The following is a 27620-nucleotide window of genomic DNA, read 5'->3' on the forward strand; positions in this document are numbered from 1 at the left end:
AGGATTGCTGAATGTGAGTATTCTTAATCAAATCAAGATGTGGTGAAATTCCAAGGGTCATTTAGTTATTTAAGACAGCAAGAGGATAACTCAATCCCCCTGCAGTGGTCAAGAGTTTCACCCAATCGGGAGCCACTAGCACTATCTAACTGACACAGGGCTAAAATCACTTGGAACAGTGGGAAAATATAAGCTTTGTTTGTCTGTGCCTATGTGCTTTCTGGGCATTAGGACCACTGAGCCTAAATGACTCCATTATGGAGTTCTACCATTATAACTCTAACATCAAACAGTATGAAGTTGACATCTATCAAACAACTCCCCACCTTTTATGAGGAAGATCTAATCCAAAGCGCACAGACTAGAGTCCACCCATAACAGGGACCTTTTTTTACTTACTCCACTATAACCTCCGTAGGCTTGTGCTTTGGACTGGACTGCTGAGTCTGTCTTTACCCTCCCATTCTTCCTCTGGTTCATTAGAACAAACAAATATGGCCATGCCCCAAACCTTAACTGATGTAATGGGTAAGACACTGAACTTGAGATCAGAAAGATCAGGGTTCAAATTATACTATATAGTGGTGGGACCTTGAGCCTCAATTTCTTCATCTATAAAATGATGGGGTGGCTCTAAGGTCTCTGCCAGCTAGATAATGAAGTGATTAGGAATACTAGCCTTAAAGTGATGAAGACCTGACTTCAAATCCCAACTCAAATCATAACTGAGTAGCCTAGAAACGGGGTGTCAAAGTCTTGGCAAAGCTCCCAAGTGTAGTCCACAATGAGATGAAAATGTAATTGGTGGCTGCTTTCCAGTTTTCCCAACAATTTTTACCAAATAGTGAATTCTTATTCCAAAAACTTGGATCTTTACTTTTGTTAAACACAAGGTCACTCTCCATTAAACTGAAAAGTTTTTGTACAAATAAAGCAAATGTAGCCTAGCTTAGATGGAAAGCAGTAACTTGGGGAAACATTTTTATAGACAGTTCCTTGGATAGAGATATTATATCAAAAATATAAAGAGAACTTTATCAGATATATAAGAACATGAATTGTTCCCCAATTAATAAATGGTCAAAAGATATGAAGACAGTTTTTAAATGAAGAAATCAAAGGTGTGTATATATATCTTTATGTATATATACATATATATGTACAATTATATATATATATATGTATATATAACTATATGAGAAAATGCTCTAAATCCTTATTGATTAGAGAATTGCAAATCAAAACAACTCTGAGATATCTCATATCACTCAGGTGGCTAAAATGACAAAAGGTCAAAATAACAAACATTGGAGAGGTATGCAAAAATTAGAGATGCTAATATACGGCTGATAGGTAGAACTATGAACTGATTCAGCCATTTTGGAGAGCAATCTGGAATTGTGCCCAAAGAGTTATAAAAGCGTGTATGCCTTTTGACCCAACAATTCCATTATTAGATTTATTTGCTAAGGAGATCAGGGGAAAAGGAAAAGAACCTGTATGTTCTGAAATATTTATAGCAGTTCTTTGTAGTGGCAAAGAACTGGAATCGAAGAGGTGTCCATCATTTGAGAAGTGGCTAAACAAGTCATGGCATATGATTGTGATGGAATACTATTACTATGCCATAAGAAATGATGAACACATTAATTTTGGAACAGCATGAAAAGCCTACATGCAATTATTATGAGCAGAACCAAGATAATATATACAGAAACAGATATACTGTTTGAAGAATGACTTGTATATGTCTACCCCCAGAGAAAGAAATCATAAATAGAAATAAGGAAGACATAGTTTCATATATACATATGTCTTCTTCATTAAATGAGAATTTCTCTAATGGAGGGTGAAGAGGGTGGGAGGGAGCTAACTACATATTTTAATGTAATCAACAAATTAATTCATTAAAAAAGAAAAATGTAATTGGGAAATGTTTAACAAAATACAATTTAAAAATACAACCTAGATAATGTGAATTTATGGTTTTCTAAGTTAATGTTATCAGGAGGATCCATTTTTGTTTGAGTTTGATCCCCTTGGTCTAGGAAACTGAGGAATTCAATGACTTATCCAGGGTTACCCAGTGTTGTCTTTCTGGCTTCAAGGCAAGCCCTCTGTTCAGTTTGTGTTGAGTTGCTTTGCTAGCCTAAGACCCCAGAATTTGACCATCCTTATTTCCAGCCAGCCATTCTTGGACTCATAGTAATCTACTTCCACAAAATGGTAGTCTGCATGGCTCCACATAGCTCTGATTTGGACCTGCCTCAGAGAGGGGTCAAAGTGAAGGAGCCCCCATGAATCCTTTCCTGATTTGCCTCCCCTGGCCACAGTCTTTCATTTCTATGAATTCCTATAGTGCTTCTCCTTATAGTCTGTATAAATGGAGACTTTCAACCTTGGACTGCATCCCCCGTAAGTTCCTTAGTATTTCCCCAAAATTCCTTTTAATCTCTCCTGCGCCTCCACATTCGTGTGGTCACGTTATTGTCTTATAGTTGACTGTAATTCCTCCCTCTGCTCTCTTCTGCTCTTGGGAGCAGGCTGGTTAGTACTTTTTAGTTAGTTTTTGTGTTAGTTTATTATTAATAAAACTTTATAAAATATAATATTTAGTTATTGAATATTAATTTTAATCTCCACAAGTCAATAATACATAATCTTATCTTTGTGTATCATATTATCAAATTATATATCTTTATTGTTGTTGCTGTTGTTCCTTTCAGTCAGGTCTGATTCTCTGAGACTCCATTTGGAGTTTTCTTGGCAAAGATACTGAAGTGGTTTGCCATTTCCATCTCCAGCTCATTTTACAGATGAGGAACTGAGGCAGAGTTAAATGACTTGTCCAGGGTCATACAGCAAGTGTTTGAAGTCAAATTTGAAGTCAAGAAGATACTTCCTGATTCCAAGCCTGGCACTCTCTCCACTGTGCTGTGTAGCTGCCCCATATATATCTCTACAGAATTAATGTTAAATTGTTCTCTAATTATTTCACGTAACAAATCCAGCAAACATTATTTATTTATTTATTTACTTTTAAAACCTTTACCTTCTGTCTTAGAATTAAAACTGTGTATTGGTTCCAAGGCAGAAGAGCAGCTAAGAGTTAGGCAATGGAGGTTAAGTGACTTTCCCAGGGTCATACAGCTAGGAAGTGTGTGAGGCCAAATTTGAATCCAGGACTTCCCATCACTAGGACTGGCTCTCAATCCACTGAGCTGCCTAGCTGTTCCCTACCAATAAGTATTTATTATGCAACTACTAAATGCAAGGCACTGTATTAGGTACTTGGCCTAAAAAGACAAAGATGAAAAAGAAATGTTGCCCTCAAGAAGCTTACATTCTGATCAAATGTGATGCACTTAGCTCCTCTCAGCAATACAATGATCCAGGATTATGACTTCTGAAAAAGAATGCTATCCATCTCCAGAGAAAGAACTGTTGGGGTAGAAATGCAGATGAAAGCATGCAATTTTTCACTAGTTTATTTGGGTTTGTGTTTGGGGGTTTTGGTTTTAAAAGACTACTCCCTTACAAAAATGAACAATATAGAAATATGTTTTGTGTGATAATACAGGTATAACCCAGATTGAATTGCTTGCCAGGTCCAAGAGAGGGGAGGGAAGGAAATAGAGAGACAACTTAGATCCTATGACTTCAAAAATCTTGTGTGGAAATTTGTTATTACATGTAATTGCTTAAAAATAATAAATTAAATTTAAAAGAAAAATTTTAAAAAAGCTTACATTCTACAGAGGAAACATTATGTATGCACACATTTCTGTCTCCAAAGGTAGACAGTAAAATCCTTGAGATAGGATCCACCATCTTCTCTGTTGCTCATATTAGCTCAAATAGTCCTGATCTGAGTAAGAGCTAATAAGTGTTGCCAGATTCTTATGGAAAGAAATGAGGGAGAGAAGGAAGAAGAAAAAGAGGGAAGGAAACTGACCTGTCCGAGAGTACACTCCATGCCACCAAGAAAGTCGGCTTCCTTCAGACCATTGTGGTTGTTGCTGATATCGTGGACTTCGAACCTCAGCCTCTGCACTTCCTCAAAGTAAAAGTCTACCGTGAACAGTTTAGAGTAAACAGGGTTGATGCAGGTTCGAATCACTTCCGTTCGGTCCACCTGTTGGGAAAGAGATGGCCCATATTGATTATCCTGGCACTTCCACTTAAACTGTCACAGGGACGCTAATCAAAACTAATGCCTTACAAAAACAACTGCTTGATCGCTTGGATCGATGGGGATATGATTGGGGATGGAGCCTCTAAGCGATCACCCTAGTGCAAAAATCAATAATATGGAAATAGTCCTGATCAATGACACATGTAAAACCCAGCAGAATTGTGCATTGGCTACAGGAGGGGGTTGGAAGAAGGGGAGGGAAAGAACATGAATCGTGTAACCATGGAAAAATATTCTGAGTTGATTAATTATATATATATATTTAAAACCCTTACCTTCCATCTTGCCTTAGAATCAATACTGTTTATTAGTTCTAAGACAGAAGAGTGGTAAAGATAGGCAATGGCGGTCAAGTGACTTGCCCAGGGTCACACAGCTGGGAAGTGTCTGAGGCTAGATTGGAATCTAGGACCTCCCATCTCTAGGCCTGGCTCTCAATCCACTGAGCTACCCAGCTGCCCCCCAATTAAATAAATTTAAAAAAATTAAAAAAACAACAACTGATGCCTTCCTAGATATCATGCTGTAAGTGCTCATCATTCAGGGAAGATGCACAGCATTTGAGATCTGAGTTCAAATACCACCAAACACTTGCTCAATGACCTTGGATACATCATTACACCTCTTTCAGACACACTTACCAAATTCAGGTAGTATCTAAACATTGACCTAGAGAGGCACCATGTATAAAGAGGAAGGAAGGATCAGGGAGATCTACATTTAATTGAAGTTCAACATCTGATACCTACTGGCTGTGTGACTCAGCCAGGTTATTTAACCTCTCCATAGCCCTGAGTACATCTCAGATAAAGACTGCTAGGATGCAGAGGAATCTCCTCCCTGGGAGCTCCAGACACTGATGAAATCACAGTTCACCGATTCCTTCTCCTCCCCCCCAAAAAGTAACTCCATCACTGAGTGGTGAGGCTTAAAGGGATCTTGTCTGTAGAGTGAGATGCAAATGTCAGCTGCTCGCTTTTCTCCACAGTATGAGAATCAAAGCACATATTAAAGGCAAAAGCTATCACTCGCTATCATTATTATTGTGAATTTTAAGGCTCGGAGTACCTGGGTTGGGGTGCGGGAAGCAATCCCTGATGCCCACCTCTGGGAAAGTTGTGCCTTCGCAAAACCACATCCACAGGTGAGCTGCCCTCCCCCATCGTTTTTTCTCCTTTCCTTTCTCAAACTTGTCACCATTTTCAAACAATTGCTTTGCTCTGAGGCACTTCACAGTTGGGCAGGTGATGCTCAGAGGGCTCAGGGGAGGCTTGGATACTTCTTAGCTTCCAGGATAATCATTTTCCAGCTACTGGGTTTGATTAATCCTCCTACTCCCCCTAAGGATCAATTGGGAGGGAGGTTCAGAACCGAAAAGCAAACAAACAAAAAAGACAGTGGACTTTTCAGACCTGGAGCAGCTGCTTTCTTTTTTCCCCTCACTGTAAATTGGCACATTAATAGTAAGCAATCAAAAAAAGCCACATGGAACTCACCCTTGCCCGCTAAGCTGGCAAAGCCTGAGAGGAGTGGGGAGTCCTTTTATAGGTCACTCTGAGTTTCTGCACCCAGAGCTGGCAGCCTGTCATCATCAGGGGAACTCAGAGGATAATCCGAGCCCAGCCTGAAGCAATTTGCACTTCACTCAGAAGTTTTTATAGACAGGATGCTCTCCCCATCTCATCTCTGTGCCAAGGTTGCAGAGGCCTCTGGAAAGATCGCTCAGGCTGGGGCCCCCTCGTTTTCTTATTAGCTGGTGTTTGAAAAGATTGAGGAGAAACCCTCACTGTGGGAAAACCAGTGGAAGAACTCTAAATCTTGCTTGCCCAGTCCCTTATCCATCCACCCAGTATGGCAGAATTTTTCAGGGAAATGAACAAGCCCCCATTGTGGAATGGAAAAAGCACTGGGTTGGGAAGAAATAATCATATAATTATAATTTAAATTATATACCACTTACATTGTATTGGCATGCTTTATGTATTTTAAAATATTATTCAGAGAATAGTCCATAAGCTTTCCTAGGTTGTCAAAGGGATCCATGACATAAAAAAAGAGGCAGCTTCATAGTTGCAGTTCATAGAGTGTTGGGCACTGAATTAAAATCCCATTTCAATCACTTTCCAGCTATGTGATCCGGGGGCAATTCACTTAACCTCTATCTGCCTCAGTTTCCTCAATGGTGAAATGGGGACAATAATAGCACCTGCCTCCCAGTGTTGTTGGGAAGATCAAGTGAGATGATATTAATAACTGCCACAGTGCCTGACATGCTATACAAATGCTTATTCCCTCTCTTTCCTTCCCCTTGTCTTATAGAATTTGCTTAGAGTATTGAGACAGCATAATATACCTAGGGTCACACAGATAGTATGGGTTAGAGGAGGAATTGAACACAGCTCTTCCTAACCTTGGGGCCAGCCCTTTATATAGCATACAACACTGCCCCTTATTGGGATCCTAGATTTAGATCTGGGAGACCTACTAGGTTGTCTGTTCCAATACCTTCATTTTACATGAGAGGCTGAGACCCACAGAGGTTGTATGATTTGCCCAAGATCACATACTTATCCCCCAATCAGAGAATCACAGATTCTAATAGGACCCACAGTAGTTATCTAATCCATTCATGAAGGGAGTCCTCTTTAACTGGTATGTGGTCATAGAGTCTTTGCTTGAAGGCTTCCAGGGAGGAAATCTAGAGAGAACCATTACACTTTGGGCTGGTTCTAATTGTGATTCCTTGATCTTAGGAATCTTTTCCTGAGAGTAAAACTAAATTGACCTCTCTGTAACTAATCTACCCCATGGTTCTTCTCTCTAAAGCCATATAGAACAAGTCAAAAAAATAAGGAGAACATTTCTCCTACACTTCAGAGCCCTTCGGATACTTGAGTTATCATGTCTTTCCTGAGTCTTCCTTTCTCCAGGTTAAACATGCCCAGCTCCTTCCACCAAGGCTCTTCATCATCTTGGTTTTCTCCTCTGGATTCTCTGTAGTTTATTAATGTCCTTCTTCAACTGTGGTGTCCAGAATAGAACACAATACTCCCTCTAAGGACTGACAACAGCAGAGGACAGTGAAATCATTACTTCCCTCTTCCTGGAAGCTCTCCTCTTCCCAATGCAGTCCCAAATCCGCTTTTGCTTTTTTGGTGGCCACATCAAAGTCCTGATTCATAATTGAGCTTGCAGTCCACAATGCCCTCCCCCATCAGGACCTTTGCAAAACAATTACTTTCTATCAACTTCTCCCTCATCTTCTATGTATGATTTTTTTTATTATCCTACTACAAGATTTTACACTTATTTCTATTGCAATTTCATTCATTTGGCTTGGCTAAATCTTTTTGGATCCTGAGACATCTACTGTGTTAACTATCTCTTCAAATTTTGTGTTATCTGAAAATTCAATGGACACACCATTTATGCCCTTATGTGTGTCATCAATAAAAATGTGAAATAATACAGGGTCAAGAACACAGCCCAGGGGCACTCCACTGGAGACCTGCCATGTTATTATGGTACTATTAAAAACTACTCTTTAAGTACAGCCATTCAACACATTCTGAATCCAGCTGATTGTATTATTATTATCTAATCCATATCTCTCCATCTTCTCAACAAGAATGGGATGCAATATTTTTTCAAAAGGTTTGCTAAAATCTAAGTAAACTCTACCCACAGCATTTTCTAGCTTAGGAATCCTATTGCAAAAGGAAAGGTAATAGGCAGATGATGGGACTGGAACCCAAGTTCTCTGATTCCAAATCCAGGGCTCTTTCCTTCGTACCTTGGGAAGGCATGTAACCACACTGGACCTCTGTTTCCTCATCCAATTCAGCAAATAATTTCTAAACAACTATTCTGTGTAAGATTCAGTGCACAAAGATGAGAGGAGACAAAGACAATAAAAACAACAACAACAAAGAAACATAGTAGTTCCTGTTTGTTGGGAACTTATACTATATAGGCAGTACCAAAAAAAATGCAAATGTAAACTTTAATAGCCTAAATCTGGATTAAGTGTTTTAGGAGACCTTGTACTTGGGAGTGGGGAAGGGATACAGTCTGTGCCCAGATAATACAAAAGCCAAGATCAAGATAAAGGCTTCTAGGAAAACGTAAGGAGGAAGAATTTGAATTTTCAACTGGAAGGATCAGGGAAAATTTCACTGAGAAAATGCCTGAATCTTGAAAGAAGGCAAACGGATTCAGAATTCCACATCAATGTTAAGTATTCTTATTGGTTCCTGTAATTGCTTTGTAGAACAAGCACATGAGATTAGCTGATGAAGAAGGTTTGAGGGGGTCAGCACCTCCATGGAATATTATAATATTTTAATTAATGATCACGGGAAAATGGTCTTTTTCTGATGATCTCTCTCATAATAGACATCCCAATCATGAATGGCAGATTAGTGTAGTGCAATAATGGGCAAACTTTTAAAAGAAGGGGCCAAAGGAAAGGAAATGCCCCTCTATCAGTCTGTTTCTAAGGCAACTCTTTTGAAGTTTCATTGTACTATATCCTACTCATTGTATTTGTCAGATTAGGAATAATGCCGTGGGGCCACATCTCAGGGGGCCACATCTGGCCTGAGGGGCGTAGTTTGCCCATCACTGGTGTAGTGGAAAGACAGTGAGATCTGATTTCAAATTTCATCTCTGATACTTACTGGCTGTGTGGCTCTAGGCAAGTCTTCTTTTTAAACATTTATTAATATTCATTTTTAACATGGTTACATGATTCATGCTCCTACTTTCCCCTTCACCCCTCGCTCTCCCCCCATCCATGGCCGATGCACATTTCCACTGGTTTTAACATGTGTCCTTGATCAAGACCTATTTCCAAATTGTTGATAGTTTCTAGGCAAGTCTTTTAACCTCTATTAGCCTTTAATTCCTAATCTTTAAAATGGGGCAAACGACCTTTGTGTCATGTGGGTCCCTCCTAGGGTTGTTGTGAGGCTCAGGTAAGATAAGGAAATATGCAGAATGATACACATCTTCAGGCAAATGGAAGCTGATCATTCGCTGGGCATGTTGTAGATAGAGATGTTTCTTGGTCAAGGAGGGGTTGGACTAGAAGATGATGTTTCTCTCAGTCCTAAGATCCTGTGATTCTGGCTTGAGTCCAAGGATGTGGCTAGCATACCTGATGACCGAAAGGAAATTCAGGAATATGCTTCCTCCTCAATTCTAGCCCTTTAGGGAAATACACCCTTACCTTTGAATCAATACTGTGTATTGGTTCCGAAGCAGAAGAGTGGTAAGGGCTAGGCAACGGGGGTTAAGTGACTTGTCCAGGGTCACACAGATCCGAAGTATCTAAGGCCAGATTTGAACCTAGGACCTCCTGTCTCTAAGTCTGGCTCTCAATCTATTGAGCTACCCAGTTCCCGCCTGCATTCTCTTTCTCATTGATTGTGGTGGTCTTAGTGACACTTGTTTGCTTAGTTGATGGACTATACCCCATTCTCTCTGGCATATTCTTTTTCAGAGCTCTTGATTTAAGTAGCTCCTACTAGTCTACATACTTATCATAGTTAGAAAAATGGTTAATATGGTGCCTTAGTCCTAAAACTCTGGGGGCCTTGACTGCATAGTTTAAGAAATGAAAGCTACGGGCTCCTTCCCCCACCTACCAATATTGTAACATGCTACTGATGTTCTTGTGTCCTGCGAGGTTATGGTCAACCCTAGACAGAACCCAGTGAGAAGCACGAGTCCCCTTTGAACTTTAGAACTGGAGTTACGGAGTTGATTTTGAGCCTAATTTGAGCATTAGAAGTAGAGTCATGGGGGCAGCTGGGTAGCTCAGCGGATGGAGAGCCAGGCCTAGAGACAGGAGGTCTTAGGTTCAAATCTGGCCTCAGACACTTCCCAGCTGTGTGACCCTGGGCAAGTCACTTGACCTCCATTGCCTACCCTTACCACTCTTCTGCCTTGGAGCCAATACACAGAAGTTAAGGGTTTAAAAAAAAGAAGTAGAGTCATTCTCTGTCTTCACTATTGATTAGCTATGACTATGTATAATAGTTTTATCATGATCACCAAAATGATGAGAATGAAATAATAATGGCGATTCTTTTATTCAGTTATAAAAGGCAGCTACTTTATTCAAGCTCTATAATCGTCTGCAGAACATTAAATATAAAAGAATACCTTGTACAGTAACGACTCATCCCTGAACCATTTCTATCTGAACTTCAACAAAAAAAAGTTAAGAACTAGGTGAATAACAATCACAGGATCACAGATTTGAGATTTGGAAAGAACCTCAGAGGCCGAGGAGTCCAACTCATACACAAAAGGGATTCTTCCTTTGACATACTCAACAAATAGTCATTTGCTCTAGTGGCGAGACCCCCCACCTCTCAAAGTAGCCCGTTTCATGGTTCTAATCATTGGCAAGTTCTCCCCAACATAAGAAGAACAATAATAGCTCACATTTCCAACAGCCTGGGAGATTTATAGTATGCTTTACATATATTTTTATTTCAGTTGATCACTTAGCTCACAGAAACTCAAAGGGCTATGGAATGGAAAGGCAGAGATGACATCATTTCTTTTAAGTCGCAGGACTGGTCCAATTCACAAATCTGTCATCATGCCCATTTAACAGACGAGAAAACCAAGGCTTAGAAATGTTAAGTGAATTGTCCAGGCTTCCTTTAAGATGGTCTTTGAAACCCTTCCCAACCCTAAGTGCCATTGCTCTAACCACTATATCATGCTGCTTCTTAAGGTAAATCGCCTACCTTACAGGATTGTGGGGAGATAATGGATGTAAAAATAATTTGAGAACTGAAAATTATTATTTAATGTGATGTCAATGTCATCTTTCATTACAAAAGATTCAGCCCAGAACGAGAGACACTTATCCTTGGGGCTCAATTTCCAATCTTACTAGCACGGCAGTCCTTCTAGAATTTGTTCTCTACCTACAGGTTCCAAAATGCACGGACTCCTCTGTGCTGGACTAAAGTGTCTAAATAAGATGTTAGTTGTACCATCTATCCTCAACATTTGTTCTCAAAAATCCCAATACCAGCTGTTGAGTGGGAATCAGACATAGAAATGTTCCGTATGAGGGTGCAGGGGGTGGGTAGAGCAGCACAGTCTTCTAGAATCAAATCTTCAAGGAAAATGGCCCAACAGACTCACTTCAGAAACCCAGAAAAAGGCCAAGAGTTTTGGAGGCTCTCCATAAACATTAGCCATAGAGGGCACGAAAGCTTTGCAGAGCCTTAATGATCTGTTGTTAAAAGGCAGCCCAGGAAAACCTTGCCTGTCACTGGCTTCCTTCCAAATAGCCTCTAGTCATCTCAGATGGTTTTGTGAATGGGCTGAGGATGCTTTGGGTGGGTGGGGGGACCTCTCCTGCTTATACTGCATTAGTGCTGTTCTATTCTCCCCCTCCCCTTTATTAAACACATCAGACAAATCCATGAACATTTTCATCACTCTGCAAAATTATTCCTGGCACCGCCACCACCTCCCTCTGCCAGGCACCCCCCACCTCTCAGTGCCCCTTCCTTTGCTGAAATCCATGACAACCTCTAGCTAGCCAGACACAGAATTCCACTGAGCTCCCATTACTGGGAGCTCAAAGGGCTGTGGAATGGAGGGGCAGAGATGATGGAATTTCCTTTCAGGCGAAGGAACAGTTCAATTCACAAAGCTGTCTGAGCCAATCTCCCTCCCTTCTATTCACAGTCAATTGCCCGGCAAAAATTTATCGACCAACCACAGGGTAGGAGGTCCTACTCAGTGGTGAATACAGGAAGGCTACCCACAGTCCAGTATTATAGGAAGTCGGGCATCACATTCCTGCAGTTAGCTTATTTGAACCTGCAGTTTGTAGGGGTTTTCGTCCCCTTGTTTTCCCATGAATTGCTTTTCTCATGCGTCACAAGATGGTTTCCTTGTGTACTTTCAAAGGTCCTTATCATATTTCATTGCATTTGCAAATTCAGTTGAAGATATTTCTTTCTTTTTTTTTTTTTTTTTTGGTCAAGCATAAGACAAGTCAAATAAATACTTCAATTCTAAATTTCCCAGGCCATGTCCTGATGACCTAAGTCCCTTTTGGCATCATCTGTTTAGAGGTAGATAGGCTCTTAGAAGTCATCGAGTCTAATCCTTTCATTTTGTAGATAAAAACAACAGTAAACGTTTATTTTTATTTATGTAGCCCTTATTATGTGCCAGGTACTGTGCTAAGAACTTTACAATTATTCTCATTTGATCCTTAAAATAAAGCTGGGAGATAGGTGCTATCTCTACTTTACAGATGAGAAAACTTAAGACATGCCAAGGTAAAGTGACTTGCCTAAGGTCAAATAGTAAGTGTCTGAGGTAGGTCTTTCTGACTCCAAACCTTATACACTATTTACTGTTCCACCCTGCCTTTCCAGTTAAAGAAATGATATTCAGAGAGTGGAAATTATTTCCATAAGGTCAGGACTCAAACCCGTGTCTTCTGACTGCAAATTGTGCTCTTTTTTCCAGATTATACTTTTTTTCCTGCTCACTGGCATCAATGTGGTGTTGTTGAATGAAGAAGCTTATACTTAAGTTCAGAAAAATGGCTTTTACAGCAGACTCAAATGCCACTGACCAATGATCTCACCCCTCCAGACTTCTGCTTCCTTGTCTGTAAAATAGGGATAATGACATCTTCCCCATCTACTACAGGAGGATTTTTTTGGGTTAAGATTGAAAGGGAGAATATAATATGGACTCCATAAAATTTTGAGGTCTATAAAAATTTAAGGTAGGAAATACTGGACAAGGTAAGAAGGTCATATAACCTCCCTAAGACAGTTGAGGCAGAATTTTCCTGGTGGCAGGTCATTGCTATCCCATTATTCAATCTCAACACACCTTTGGTTTGATGTCTAAATCATTCTAATTGATGTGTCCAATCTTGTCAATTTCCTAATATCTGAAGTTTTACCTATTGATTATTTCTTTCCTCTTAAGTATCAGGTTTTCATAAACCATAAATAAACTGAAATCAGAAAATAAATCTCAATGGATTTTCAACTCACTTTCCTACCATCAAGCAGAATGACTTTTCCACGGCAATTAACCTGTCACAAGATAATGACTTTACTAAAGAAGGATGCTTCTCTTGGGTTCTCTGTCTCTCTTTTCTTTCATTCTTTAGATTTTTTAGTTATCCCAGCCCTTTTTTGAGTTCTACCTTTTATATACTGATAAACTAATCTGTACAGTTAGGAAAAAAAGTACCTTTCCATTGATATCTCTGGCACTTGGTCAGATGCCAAGTCAGATATGGTGGAATTAAAAGCTAGATTCAAGGTCTGTTTCTTGTCAGTATTTGCCAGGCTGTCAACATTTGGCAACTACTGGACAGTCCATTCATTATACATAATGAGATTATATTCTTTGTGGGTAATTCAGGTCTTTTCCTTCCTCTTTCTTCCTGATTTTTTAAAAAATTGTTGCAATTTTAATTCTCATCCCTTTCCTTCAAAAAGTCAACAAACATATCACCAGATGATAGTAGTAGAAGGGAAAGGAAAGATAACTAGCCCATTTTCTTAATTATGACTAGCTCTAGTGAAAAAGTGTGAAGGATGACAATTGGCTAGAATGCTCCAACAGAAAGTAAACTCCAAGAGGACAAAGACAGGTTCATTTTCCCCCTTTAAAACCATAGTACTACAGATTGGGTCTTTCACAAAAGAGTCCCTGAATAAATGTTGTGGTGAAATAGAAATGGAAATGAAGTTTGCATGTTATATACAGTTTTATTATCTTCATTTTCCCTGTCCTCTATTCATTTACTAGGAAAAACCAACACTGAAATAATGCAGCCATGGGTTCAAGTCCTACCTTTGACATATCCTCGCTATATGACCAAATTACTTGATTTCTCAATGTTTCAGGCCAAAAGTGTTAAAGTAGCCTTCAACTCTCCCAAGTGATTCCAAACCAGATTAAAATGTAATTGGGAAATATTTAACAAAATAAATAGACAATGGAACATAGATAATGTCAATTTGTGGTGTTCTACATCTATAGATAGCTCACATACATCCATAAGTATGGTTTAGTGGCCCCTATTTCTATCTGAGTTTGGCTATCCTATTCCAGATAACCTCTAAGACTATTAACTCTGTTTTAGGAAGTGCTGACCTATATTAGTAGAGTTTTTCTCACCTGGGACTTTCAAGTACTAATGAAATAATAGGTCCTGTCCTTCTTCCTATTATTATTGGTGGTACTGGGCATGGTGGTAGTAGTAGCAGCAGCAGCAGCAGCAGCAACAGTAGTAGTAGTAGTAGTAATAGTGGTAATTAGTGGTAGTAGTAATTATTATTAATAGTAGTAGTAATTAGTAATAGTAGTAATTATTATTATTACTAGCAGTAATTAGTAGTAGTAATTATTATTAGTAGTAGTAATTAGTAGTAATAGTAATTAGTAGTAGTAATTATTATTATTATTAGTAGTAATTATTATTATTAGTAGTAGTAATTATTATTATTAGTAATAGTAGTAATTATTATTAGTAGTAATTATTATTATTAGTAGTAGTAATTAGTAGTAGTAGTAATTATTATTATTATTACTAGTAGTAATTAGCAGTAGTAGTAATTATTATTATTATTAGTAGTAGTAATTAGTAGTAGTAGTAATTAGTGGTAGTAGTAATTATTATTATTACTAGTAGTAATTAGTAGTAGTAATTATTATCATTAGTAGTAGTAATTATTAGTAATTATTATTATTATTAGTAGTAGTAGTAATTATTATTATTACTCATAGTAATTAGTAGTAGTAATTATTATTAGTAGTAGTAATTATTAGTAGTAGTAATTAGTAGTAGTAATTATTATTACTAGTAGTAATTACTAGTAGTAATTATTATCATTAGTAGTAGTAATTAGTAGTAATCAGTAGTAGTAGTAATTATTAATAGTAGTAGTAATTATTATTATTAGTAGTAGTAATTATTATTATTGTTATTATTATTAGTAATTATTATTAGTAGTAATTAGTAGTAGTAGTAATTAGTAGTAGTAGTAATTAGTAGTAGTAGTAGTAATTATTATTATTATTATTACTAGTAGTTATTAGCAGTAGTAGTAATTATTATTATTATTAGGAGTAGTAATTAGTAGTAGTAGTAATTAGTGGTAGTAGTAATTATTATTATTACTAGTAGTAATTAGTAGTAGTAATTATTATCATTAGTAGTAGTAGTAATTATTAGTAATTATTAGTAGTAGTAGTAGTAATTATTATTATTACTCATAGTAATTAGTAGTAGTAGTAATTATTATTAGTAGTAGTAATTAGTAGTAGTAGTAATTAGTAGTAGTAGTAGTAATTATTATTATTATTATTACTAGTAGTTATTAGCAGTAGTAGTAATTATTATTATTATTAGGAGTAGTAATTAGTAGTAGTAGTAATTAGTGGTAGTAGTAATTATTATTATTACTAGTAGTAATTAGTAGTAGTAATTATTATCATTAGTAGTAGTAATTATTAGTAATTATTATTATTATTAGTAGTAGTAGTAATTATTATTATTACTCATAGTAATTAGTAGTAGTAATTATTATTAGTAGTAGTAATTATTAGTAGTAGTAATTAGTAGTAGTAATTATTATTACTAGTAGTAATTACTAGTAGTAATTATTATCATTAGTAGTAGTAATTAGTAGTAATCAGTAGTAGTAGTAATTATTAATAGTAGTAGTAATTATTATTATTAGTAGTAGTAATTATTATTATTGTTATTATTATTAGTAATTATTATTAGTAGTAATTAGTAGTAGTAGTAATTAGTAGTAGTAGTAATTAGTAGTAGTAGTAGTAATTATTATTATTATTATTACTAGTAGTTATTAGCAGTAGTAGTAATTATTATTATTATTAGGAGTAGTAATTAGTAGTAGTAGTAATTAGTGGTAGTAGTAATTATTATTATTACTAGTAGTAATTAGTAGTAGTAATTATTATCATTAGTAGTAGTAATTATTAGTAATTATTATTATTATTAGTAGTAGTAGTAATTATTATTATTACTCATAGTAATTAGTAGTAGTAATTATTATTAGTAGTAGTAATTATTAGTAGTAGTAATTAGTAGTAGTAATTATTATTACTAGTAGTAATTACTAGTAGTAATTATTATCATTAGTAGTAGTAATTAGTAGTAATCAGTAGTAGTAGTAATTATTAATAGTAGTAGTAATTATTATTATTAGTAGTAGTAATTATTATTATTGTTATTATTATTAGTAATTATTATTAGTAGTAATTAGTAGTAGTAGTAATTAGTAGTAGTAGTAATTAGTAGTAGTAGTAGTAATTATTATTATTATTATTACTAGTAGTTATTAGCAGTAGTAGTAATTATTATTATTAGTAGTAGTAGTAATTAGTAGTAGTAGTAATTAGTGGTAGTAGTAATTATTATTATTACTAGTAGTAATTAGTAGTAGTAATTATTATCATTAGTAGTAGTAATTATTAGTAATTATTATTATTATTAGTAGTAGTAGTAATTATTATTATTACTCATAGTAATTATTAGTAGTAGTAATTATTATTAGTAGTAGTAATTAGTAGTAGTAGTAATTAGTAGTAGTAATTATTATTACTAGTAGTAATTAGTAGTAGTAATTATTATCATTAGTAGTAGTAATTAGTAGTAATCAGTAGTAGTAGTAATTATTAATAGTAGTAGTAATTATTATTATTATTATTAGTAGTAAGTAGTAGTAGTAGTAGTAGTAGTAGTAGTAGTAGTAGTAGTAGATATATTAGACACTAGTCTCTTTCATCAATCCATAACTGCTGGGATAGGATAATAGAATAAAAAAAAAACCTGTTGATTGGCTTCCCCTACCAGCCTTCCTACAAACTTACAATCTAGTCAACAGCAAGTTTCACAGCTCCTTTCTATAATATACTCACAAGATTCTGAATATTGGCTGAGAGTAACTTAAGACACTGCGCCCTACTGCTGGAAAATAGAATCTATCCAAAGAAACTACTTATGTCACCTTATTTTTTTGTTTTGTTTTAAATTTTTTTTAAATTTTGAATATTTTCCCAGAGTTACATATTTCATGTTATTTCCCTCTCCCCCAATCCCCCCCCCATTCCCCTGTAGCCAACACACAATTCCACTGGGTTTTACATGCATCATTGATTAAGATCTAATTCCATATTACTGATAGTTGGACTAGAGTTATCTTTTAGCATCTACATCCCCAATAATATCCCCCTCCGCCCATGTATTCAAGTAGTTGTTTTTCTTCTGTGTTTCTCCTCCCACAGTTCTTCCTCTGAATGTGGCTGGTTTTCTTTCTCATAAGTCCCTCAGCCTTGCTCTGGATTCTTGTATTGCTGCTAGTAGAGAAGTCCATTATGTTTGATTATACCACCGTGTATCAGTCTCTGTGTATAATGTTCTCCTGGTTCTGTTCCATTTGCTCTGCATCAATTCCTGGAGGTCATTCTAGTTCACATGGAATTCCTCCAGTTCATATTCCTTTGAGCACAATTTATGCCACTTTAAAGGAGTTCAGTTAAGAATAGAATGAGGTGGAGAGAGAAGGTTTTCGAGATAGAATGGACAGGCTTGGCAACAGTTTGGATATGGGAGGTGACAGAGAGGCAAAACCTAAGCTCTGAGGTTTGTTGAAACCCAGTAATTGCACCAGAAGTAGAGAAATAAAGAAGAGAAACCCCTCTCTTTTTTTAGAAAGGAAGAGGATGAATTCTACTTTCTATAAGCAGAATTTGAGCAGAATATCAGGTAGAGATATTGATCAGGTAGTCTGAAATGTAAAACCAGAACCCACCACTGGAGCCATTGGTATGGAACAAGTATCATAATCCTTTGGGAAGTGCCCAGCATGTTGGCAAAGCTGTGCCAATCCTTTCAGAGCAGAAGGATTTTGAAAAGATCTCAGTTGCTCTATCAGAGTAACCTAAAACCTCCTGGGTTTTCTGCCCTGTGCTCTTGTGCTCTGTATTTAACAAGTCCCTAGGTCTCCAATGTGGGGAGGGGGAGTCAGTTTAGGAGGCAACTGAGGCCTTGGAAACAATTAATTGGCAATTGATTCAGCCTTCTGTAAATAAAACGAGAGAAACTCACATCTAGTTGGCACTTTCTTGAATATCTAATGATGAATCATCTACGTTTAAAATTGTTCGCTGAAAATGATAGCATCTAGAGTTGGATCTCAGAGGCCACCCCATGCAGAAGAAAGCCCTCTTTAAGAACCCCAACACGTGACCATTTGATCACTCCTTGGAGACCTCCAGGAAGGAGAACTCACTACCTCTAAGGCAAGCCATTCCATTTTTGGATGGTTCTTATTTATTTAGAAGTTTTCCCATATAAGAAACTTAAAACTACCTTTCTATAAGTTATTTCCTTTCGAGTTCTCCCATCTGGGGTCAAGCAGGACATACTGAGAGGGATATTTTTTTTAGTTCTTAAATGCATCTTCAGTGGGTACAAATTCAGGGGATGATTTGTTTCTTCTCATCCTAAATGGAATAGAATCCACAGGAATCTCCTAACAGTTCAATTAGGATGCTTAGAAATGTAGAGGCTAAAAGCTCCCGCTGTCTAGCAAGCACCAGGAGGCCACCATACCTATTTTAGTCTTGGTTCCCAACTATCTGAATCTATAGTCAACAGCTTGGAGAGGGGGAGAAGGAGGTCTCCTTTCTTTGTTGATCATCTCATGCAACCATTTTGATTAGGAAACTTTCTCTCTTAAGAGGTCAATTCAACCCTGACTTCAAAGGATTGATGATGAAACATATTAGCCACTTCCTGACAGAGGAGAAAGGCTCATGGTACAGAATGAGACCGTGACTTTTTACATATGGTCATTTTGAGCATTCATTTTGATGAACTCTGCATATTTACTACAAGAGTGAGTTTACCCTCCATGGGAAGGGGAAAGCAGGAGCAAAAATATTGTTATTAATAAAAAAGTATTAATTAGGTTTTTTTTTTAAAAAAAGGAACCAAGTTAAGCAAGTCTGCCTCTCTCTAAAAAGTATAGAAAATGGCATGTCCTGTTCACCTACACCATGGTAACATGATAACTCATCCCTTGCCATGCTGAAATAACATATCTAAAGGAAAGGTGACCTGATGGAAGAAGGCTAAGGTCAGAAAATCAGAGAAATTTTCATTACTATGCCAGTAGTCTGGCCAGGAGACATGGGAAGAAAACCTTTCCTTTCGTTTTGATCCTCTCTTCTTTCTTCCCTTGAAAAAGAAGGGCAGAGCATCCAGGAATAGGAAGGTGATAATCCCCATTTACTCTGCTTTCATCTGGAATGTCCTCCTCTGGAATAGTGTGTTCAGTTCTGGGAGGTTTGAGGAAGTTTATAAAAGCAGGAGATCATCCAGATGAGGGCCATTAACATGAGGAAAGGCCTTGAGGCCATTATATAGGAGAATAGGTTGAAGGAACTTGGCATGTTTAGCCTGGAAAAGAGAAGATGCAGGAATGATATGATAACTGTGTCCAAGATTTTGAAGGACCATCCTGCACTGGGTGGATCAGACCTGTGCTGTTTAGCCTTAGAGAATAGACCAACCTAAGTGCAATAAAGAGGCTGATTTAGACTTGATGGTACCAGAGACTTCCTAAAATTAGAATTGTCCCACAGTGAAATGGGCTACCCTGATAGATAATGCAGTTCCCTTCCTTGAAGGTCTCAAGATAGAGGCTGAACAACCATATGTCTGCTATATTATATAATGAGAATTCCTTTTGAGCCTGGTAAGTCTTAAATAGCCATCAACATTTTTTCCAGTTCTCAAATTCTGTGACTGAATCAGAATGAGGAAAAACAATTTCAATATTCACCTTACTTTCAAGGTGGTACTTGCACGCATGGATCAAGCCCAGATTGCCAGGACACTGGTTACTTTTGTTGACAAATAGCCCATGGGATAAGTAGCTTCCCTATTCTAAATTCAAAAAATCATCAAAGTGCTACATAGCCAAAAGGCCATATTATTTACATACAACTCTTCCAAAGCTATTATTAGAGATCAACTTTTTTGAAACTGGAGAGCAAAAGAAATCATTTATTTTCTTTGAATACCTGCTATGATACTACCTTTTCTGTTCCTATTTATTTATTGTTAAATTAAATTTTTGTCATCCTCAAAAAAAATTGCCCATAAGCACTTCTATTTCACTGGCCAGCCTTCTCTGTCTATGACTAAATGTGTCAGAAGCATTGTGCCACCACAAAACTTGCCATCAAGAAGGGCCTGCAGGAAAGTGGCACAAAGGAGATTTATTGATCATTTGGGACTGCAGTTCACACAAAAAGAGAGAAGGTAAGAATGGTAAACAATCCACAGCACACCATCTGATTATAAGCCAGCTTGAGAGAAGAGGGGATCATTGAGTAGGATCAGTGTGCTTAATCTGACAATGGGAGAGCACAGAATCATAATATGATCCTGGATTTAGAGCTACAATAGAATCTTGGAGATCACTGAATACAACTCCTTCATTTACAGATGAGGAAACTGAGGCACAGAAGGGTCACATGACCACAAAGGTAGTAAGTAGAAGAGTTGGAACTTGAACCCAGGGCTTCTGATTTTAACCTCATTGCTTTATCCAGCATATCACACTGCCTACCAAACAGGGGGAACAATAGAAAGGGAAAACTAAAAAAAGAGAGAGTAGCCTCTTAATCAATCTCCTGGAATCAATTCTCTCCACTCTACTAACTATCCTACATCTAGCTACCAAGGTAGCATTCATAAAACATAGTTTGATCATGCTCAATAAACTCTAGTGCTTCCTGCTACCTCTACGATAAAAAACAAAATCCTCTGGTATCTTTAAAGCCCTTCCTAGCTGGTTTTTCCAATCTTTTTTTTATACATTACCCTTCTTTAGAAACTCTATAGTCCAGAAAAACTGGTCTTTCTGTCCCTCAAGCTGGCTCCCACTAAAAAATATTCCCTCCTCACTTTGATCTCTTAGAATCTTTTGTTTCTTTCCAAATTAATATAGTAAGAGTCACTTTCTCAATCAAGTCTTTCCCAGTCCTCCAGTTGTTAGTTTCTCCTTTCCACAAATTACCTTGTATTTTTTTTATACTTATATTGTACATGTTGTCTCCATTGATAGAATATAAGCTTCTTGAGGTCAAGAACTATTTTATTTCTCCATTTGAACTCAATTCCTAGAGCACAGTGTCTGGTACATAGTACAGGTACTTAGTCAATGTTAATTGCTTACTAGGTTGAAACCCATCACCACCTTGATCCCTGGGAGAATAATTTTTTGGTCATTAACTCCTGACGAAAATCTGCTAAGATGTAGATTTGGGAGTTACCATTTGTACCATTAGAGAGAGGAGCCATGATAAGGAAATCACAGGGCTTTGAAATACTGAATTTCATTGGTCCCATTCAATTGCCAGGCAACAAAGGACCCTATAAAATCAACTCTGGAGCTGCTCAACCAACCACAAAGAAAAAAACAAAGCCATCAGCGGTGCAGACCTTTTCCCCTGACTCTCATGTTCTAATCGAGGTTGCTGAGGCAGCACCCAATGGATCAGAGAATGAGCAAGACGCAACAGAAGATAGGATGCTCAGAAACATTTGGTGCACAAGTTTCCCTGAAGGAGGGAATAGTGATAGACAGGTGTGCACTGGGTATAAATGCCCATTATGTATGACTCTGGCATCTACTTATGACTTTAAACAAGAGAGATAAAGGAAAGAAAAATCAGCCCTAAGAAAAAATATAGACGAGACTGACACTGACTTTACTCATTTTCACCCTAAGAAGTTAATTGCTATTCTATTTGATTCAGTCATTAAATCATTTTCCTCTTTCGGTGTTGAAGGCAAGGGAAACAATTACCAATTGATCTCCCAGCCCATTGTGTTTTCAGAAACCATAAATCTGGGAGATACTTTGCTATTAGACACAGTAAGTTTGACATGTTTCTTAATTTTCAGAAGCCAGGCGTCAGATCTCTTCAGAAGCCTCACATTACAGTGATGATTGCTTCCTTTGTGTGGTCTGTAATGGAATTTGTTAAATAAAAAGAACAAATGCCTTGTCGATGATCCTCTTATTAAATGAATCACCTTTGGTTTATCTGTCTTGTCACATTGTCATGTCCCTGAAATAGTGACTATCAGGGTTGGTATTCTTTTGAATCTTCCCCCAACCTAGCTTCAAAATACTAAATATTTTCAACACGTGCTGGGGGTATTTTATTACTTTCGACATCTCCCTTCCCCAACAGAGCATTGTTCCCTTTCTGAAAGAAGCATGATGTGTTTAAAGGCCTTCATAATCTGTTTCCATTCGGTCATTCCAGACTCCTTCTCCATTACACACTCTAGTTATATTGCAGACAAACTGGCCAACCTGGGCTCTTGAATGGAGAATTCTATCTACTTCATTCCTAGGTAGGAGTTTTCTCATGCCTACAGCATTCTTTGTCTTCACCTCAGCCCCTTGGTGCTCTTAGCTTTATTTGGGGCTCAGCTTGGGTGCCCCTCCTTCAAAAAAAGCTTTTCCAGATTTTTGCAATCATTTATACTCCCTTCAGCAGAAATTACTTTGCCTGTATTGTAAACATACTTCTCTGTGCACACATTGTTTCCCCAGTATAAAATGTAATATGCTCCTTGAGGACAGCAATGATTTTCATTTTTGTTGTTTTATTCCCAGCATGCCACATGGTGGCTGGCAAAAAGTAGGTGCTTGGTATTCACTAAGCTTGTTCAATCGGATTTGCAGAATTTCTCTGAAAGCTAGAACCAAAAATCCTGGCACCCACTGAGAACGTGCTTTCTCATTGGCAGCTAGATGGCAGTGTAGATAAACCTGCCTCAGACACTTGCTAGCTGAGTAAACCTGGGCTAGTCACTTACCTTCTGACTCACTCAGTTGGCTCAACTGTAAAATGGGGTGAATAACAATACTTACCTCTGTGTCAGTTCCCCCAACTGTAAAATGGGAGTAATTAACAGGGTTGGTATGAGGATCAAATGAGAGAATATTTGGAAAGTATTTAGCTCAGTGCCTGGCTCACAGAGCTTAATAAATGTGTATTCTTTCCCCTTGTTCTGTTTAGTTTTACACTTAATAATAGATAACATTTATATGTTATAAATATTATAATAACATTTATATAGTGTCATAGACATCATATAGATAACATTTATATAATATTTTAAAACAATGTAGTTAAATAGCTAGCATTATATAGTACTCGAAAGTTTACAAAGCACTTCTTTTGTTAGCTCATTTTATCATCACGGCACTCCTGTAAGGCAGGTACTATTATCATCCTCCCCATTTTACAAATGAGAAAACTAAGGCTGAGAGAAGTTAAGCAACTTGTCTAAATTTGCACAGCCAGTAAAAGTCTAAGGCAGGATTAGAACACACATCTTCTTACTAGAAGTCCAACTCTTTATTTACTACATGAATTAGCATTTTCTTGAGTACTCTTGGTCTTTTGTGAGCTTTTACACAGTTATGAAGTAAAGTGATTTTAATTAATTTTTAGTTTTAGTTTTCAATGTTCTCCCTGTTGGATTCATGACTGAGACCTGGTATGACAACAACAATGGCAACAAAATCTTCATTAGTGCTAAAACAAAGCTTCTTTCCTGGGAGGGGAGTAATTTGTGAACCTTTTAAAAGATTTAATATTTCTGGGGCAGCTGGGTGGCTCAATGGATTGAGAGTCAGACCCAGAGACAGGAGGTCCTGGGTTCAAACCTGGCCTCAGGCACTTCCTAGCCATATGAGCCTGGGCAAGTCACTTAACCCCCATGGCCTAGCCCTCACCACTTTTCTGCTTTAGAACCAAAGCACAATAGTGATTCCAAGATGGAAAGTAAGGTTTAAAAAATGTTTAACATTTCAACATAATTGGTTTCCTTTGTAATCCTATATATTTTGTTTTATGCATTTAAAAACATGACTTTGAAGTCTATAGGCTTCTCTAGATTTCTAAGGGGTCAATAACACACAAAAAGCTAAAAATCCCTGAGTTAGCATTATTAGTCATCACATAAATAATTGCTCAGAAAACCAGCCCGATGGTTCCCTAAGCCACCTCTTGAGGATCAGGAAGAGCAAGAAGTTGAGTGTGTTGGAACATTTGCTCTCTCAACACCTTTAGCAATCAATTCCATAGAAAAGGGAGTTCTATCGCCCTGGGCAAAACACCTAGGATAAAAGAGAAAGGAAGGACTATGGGATTGGAGGGAAGGACTGCTTGGAAATGCTTCTCCCTATAAATTATTCATCAACAATAATCATCACAACATGTCTTGGTCTAGTTAGACCTCTCCTAATAGGGCAAAGGAAAAGGCGAGACGATAAAGGAAGTCCTATAATTACCCAACCCATTCCCTTTCTATTGATCTTGGGATCATAGGATTTAAAGTGAGAAGGAATATTAAAGGTAATCTGGTTGAACTCTTATTTTGTAAATGAAGCCCAGGAAATGAATGATTGATTAAATGAAAGAATGAATAAATGAATAAATGCAAGAAAAATTATTAAGCAGGTATGATACTATTCTAATGATTGGGATACAAATAGGAAAATGGAGTCAGTCTCCCCTTTTCCAGATCTCCCTATTTCTGTCAAAGGCATCGCTGTTCTTCCAGGGTCTCCAGTTTATAATCTCAGTATTACCCTTCATGCCTCACTCTTCTTTACCTCACATATCCAATCACATGCTGGATCTGGCTCTTTCTACATCTAGGAAAAATTTGTATTCAGCCCCTTCTCTCTATTCTCACATCTGCATTATTAGTTCAAGCCCTTGTCTCCTCTTGCCTGGATTATTGCAATGGCCTTCTCATTTTTCTCCCTGCCCCAATCTATAAACATTTATTAAGCATCTCAAGTCTCCCATCTCACCAGCCCATTCTACTCACTGGCCCCAAAGTAATTTTCCTGAAGCCCAGAAATGACCATGTGATTCCCCTTTTCAATCTACTCCAGGGGCATCCGATTGCTTCTAGGACAAAATATAAGCTCCTCTGTTTAGCTTTTAAAGTCCTACAAAAACTGGCCTCAACCTACCTTTCAGTCTTCTTGGATATCAGTTCTCTTACCTTGTTCTGTGATTGAGCCAAATGAGCCTTTTCTCTGTTTGTCATTCATGATGCAACATTTCCCACTGCTAGGCTTTTGCACTACCCATCTCCAATGTCTGCAATGTCCCCTTCTCCTTCCTTACTTCTGCTTCTGAGTCCTTCTCATATTTTAAAATGCAGCTCAAGCACCATCTTTTTTCCATGAGGTCTTTCCCCATTCCCCACCTGCTTTTCTTTCCCAATCAACTTATAATTAAGGGTAGTACAATGGGAAGTATGCCAGGCTGGGAGTCTGAAAGACCTGAGTTCAAAACTACCCTCAAACATAGCTGTGTGACTGTAGGCAAGTCATTTAATCTTATTTACCTCAGTTTCCTCATCTTTAAAATGAGCTGGAGAAGGAGATGGCAATCCCTATATATATATATATATATATATATATACATATATATATATATATATACATATATATATAAGAGGCAGCTAGATGAAGTAGATAGAGTATTGGATCTGGAGTCAGAAAGACTTTCATTCAAATCCAGTCTCAGACAGTAACTAGTTGAGTGACCTTGGGCAAACTACTTAAACCTATTTGCCTCAGTTTCCTCATCTATAAAATGAGCTCAAGAAAAAAACGATGAGCTGTTCCAATGTCTCTGCCAAGAAAATCTCCAATAAGGTCACAAATTATCAGACAGGACTGAAAAGACTGAAGGACAACAGCCACCTTGTATTTAATTACTTTGTGTATAACTACTTTTGTATCCAACTCTTTATTCGCACACCCACATTATTAGTTGACCTTGGGTAAGTCACTTCAAATTGTAAGTGTATATAATTTATGTATTCACTTTATATTCATGCGGTAAGTTATGAGATGTATTTGCTATCTCCTCCATTAGAATTCAAGTTCTCTGGGAGTAGGGATTGTTTCATTCTTTGTCCTTGTGTGCCTGGAATCTAGCATGGTGCCTGACACACAGTAGGAGCTTAATAAATCTTTGTCCAGTGATTGATTAATACGGCCCCCAACAAATTTTCTTATGTGTATTGATATGAGAAAGTATATCCATTTCTGAAATAAAATATCACCAGAGAAAAAGGCGAATGTATATACAACATGACGTAGGGTTGGCACAAATGCCTGCCTTTATTGATTCCAGAACTGACATGAATCTTCCCAAAAAGTGGCCAAATTTTCTAGAGAAAGAGATTTTAGGCTGGACAAACCTCCTATGGATAATTAGATAATGACAGTCCTTGAAGCCTAAGCTTGGAAAACAAAGTTCCTTTTCTACACAGGACATACAGCAAACCTTGACTTTTCAATATTTTTACTTCATGCATGATCAGTATGGGTCATTGTAACATGTCTGTTTGAACCCTTGAGTGGAATGTGATAAAATTCAACTAATTAACCATTGAGTTAATTGGATAAATGAATCATGAGAAGGCTTCACTGGGGGTTATCAACTGCCCAATGAAAGACAGGCATATTCCAGTCCAAAAAAGAGTCCAAAAGATGTTGATTTTATATATAAACTCTTACCTTTTGTCATAGAATCAATCCTGTGTATCGGTTCTAAGGCAGAAGAGTGGCAAGGACAAGGCAATGGGGATTAAGTGACTTTCTCAGGGTCACACAGCTAGGAAGTATCTGAGGCTACATTTGAACTCAGAACCTCCTCTCTTCTGGCTTGCTTCTCCATCCACTGAGCCATCTAGCTGCCCCCTAGTAATATTTTTTTAAAGACAATTTGGAAAAGTCAATCTCAGGATTTGGCACTGCCAGAGACTATGAAGGATGATGTAGTCCCACTCCACTCTCAATGTTCTTATGAACTGAGTAGAACAATTTTGGCAGTCTTCTTTTTTTGTGTGTGGAATAAACATAACAAATGATATTTATGTTGTGCTTTAAGATTTTCAAAGCACTTGACACATTATCTCACAATAATCCTATTTTGCAGATGAGGAAACTAAGCCTCAGCAATTTGTCCCACAGTTACAGAGATATTAAGTGTTCAATTTGGGATTTTACCCAAGTTCCTCTTGACACCAAAACTCCTTGTCTGAGTAAAAACTATGGTGAGGATTTGGCCACTGGCTTGATGTTCTTGGGCAAAACCCTTCTTAATTCCAGTGTTTTCCTTCTTTTAATTATTTCCTACTGATCCTGTCTATAGCTTGCTTTGTGTATATTTGTTTGCATGTTGGCTCCTTCATTTGATTGTAAGTTTCTTAAGGGCAGGCACTGTCTCGTGCCTTTTTTTTTTT

General features: G+C 37.4%; 1 protein-coding gene across 1 annotated transcript in view; it reads right to left on the reverse strand.

Annotated features, from left to right (window-relative positions):
- Nucleotides 1-27620, reverse strand: part of CPNE4 (copine 4) — a 350799-nt gene that overhangs the window by 179790 nt on the left and 143389 nt on the right. The window contains exon 2 of the mRNA XM_044678896.1: nt 3956-4135. Coding sequence (XP_044534831.1) covers nt 3956-4135 — 180 coding nt within the window. The remainder of the gene's footprint in view (nt 1-3955; nt 4136-27620) is intronic.

This window comes from Gracilinanus agilis, chromosome 5 (assembly GCF_016433145.1).
Source record: "Gracilinanus agilis isolate LMUSP501 chromosome 5, AgileGrace, whole genome shotgun sequence".
Taxonomy (NCBI): domain Eukaryota; kingdom Metazoa; phylum Chordata; class Mammalia; order Didelphimorphia; family Didelphidae; genus Gracilinanus; species Gracilinanus agilis.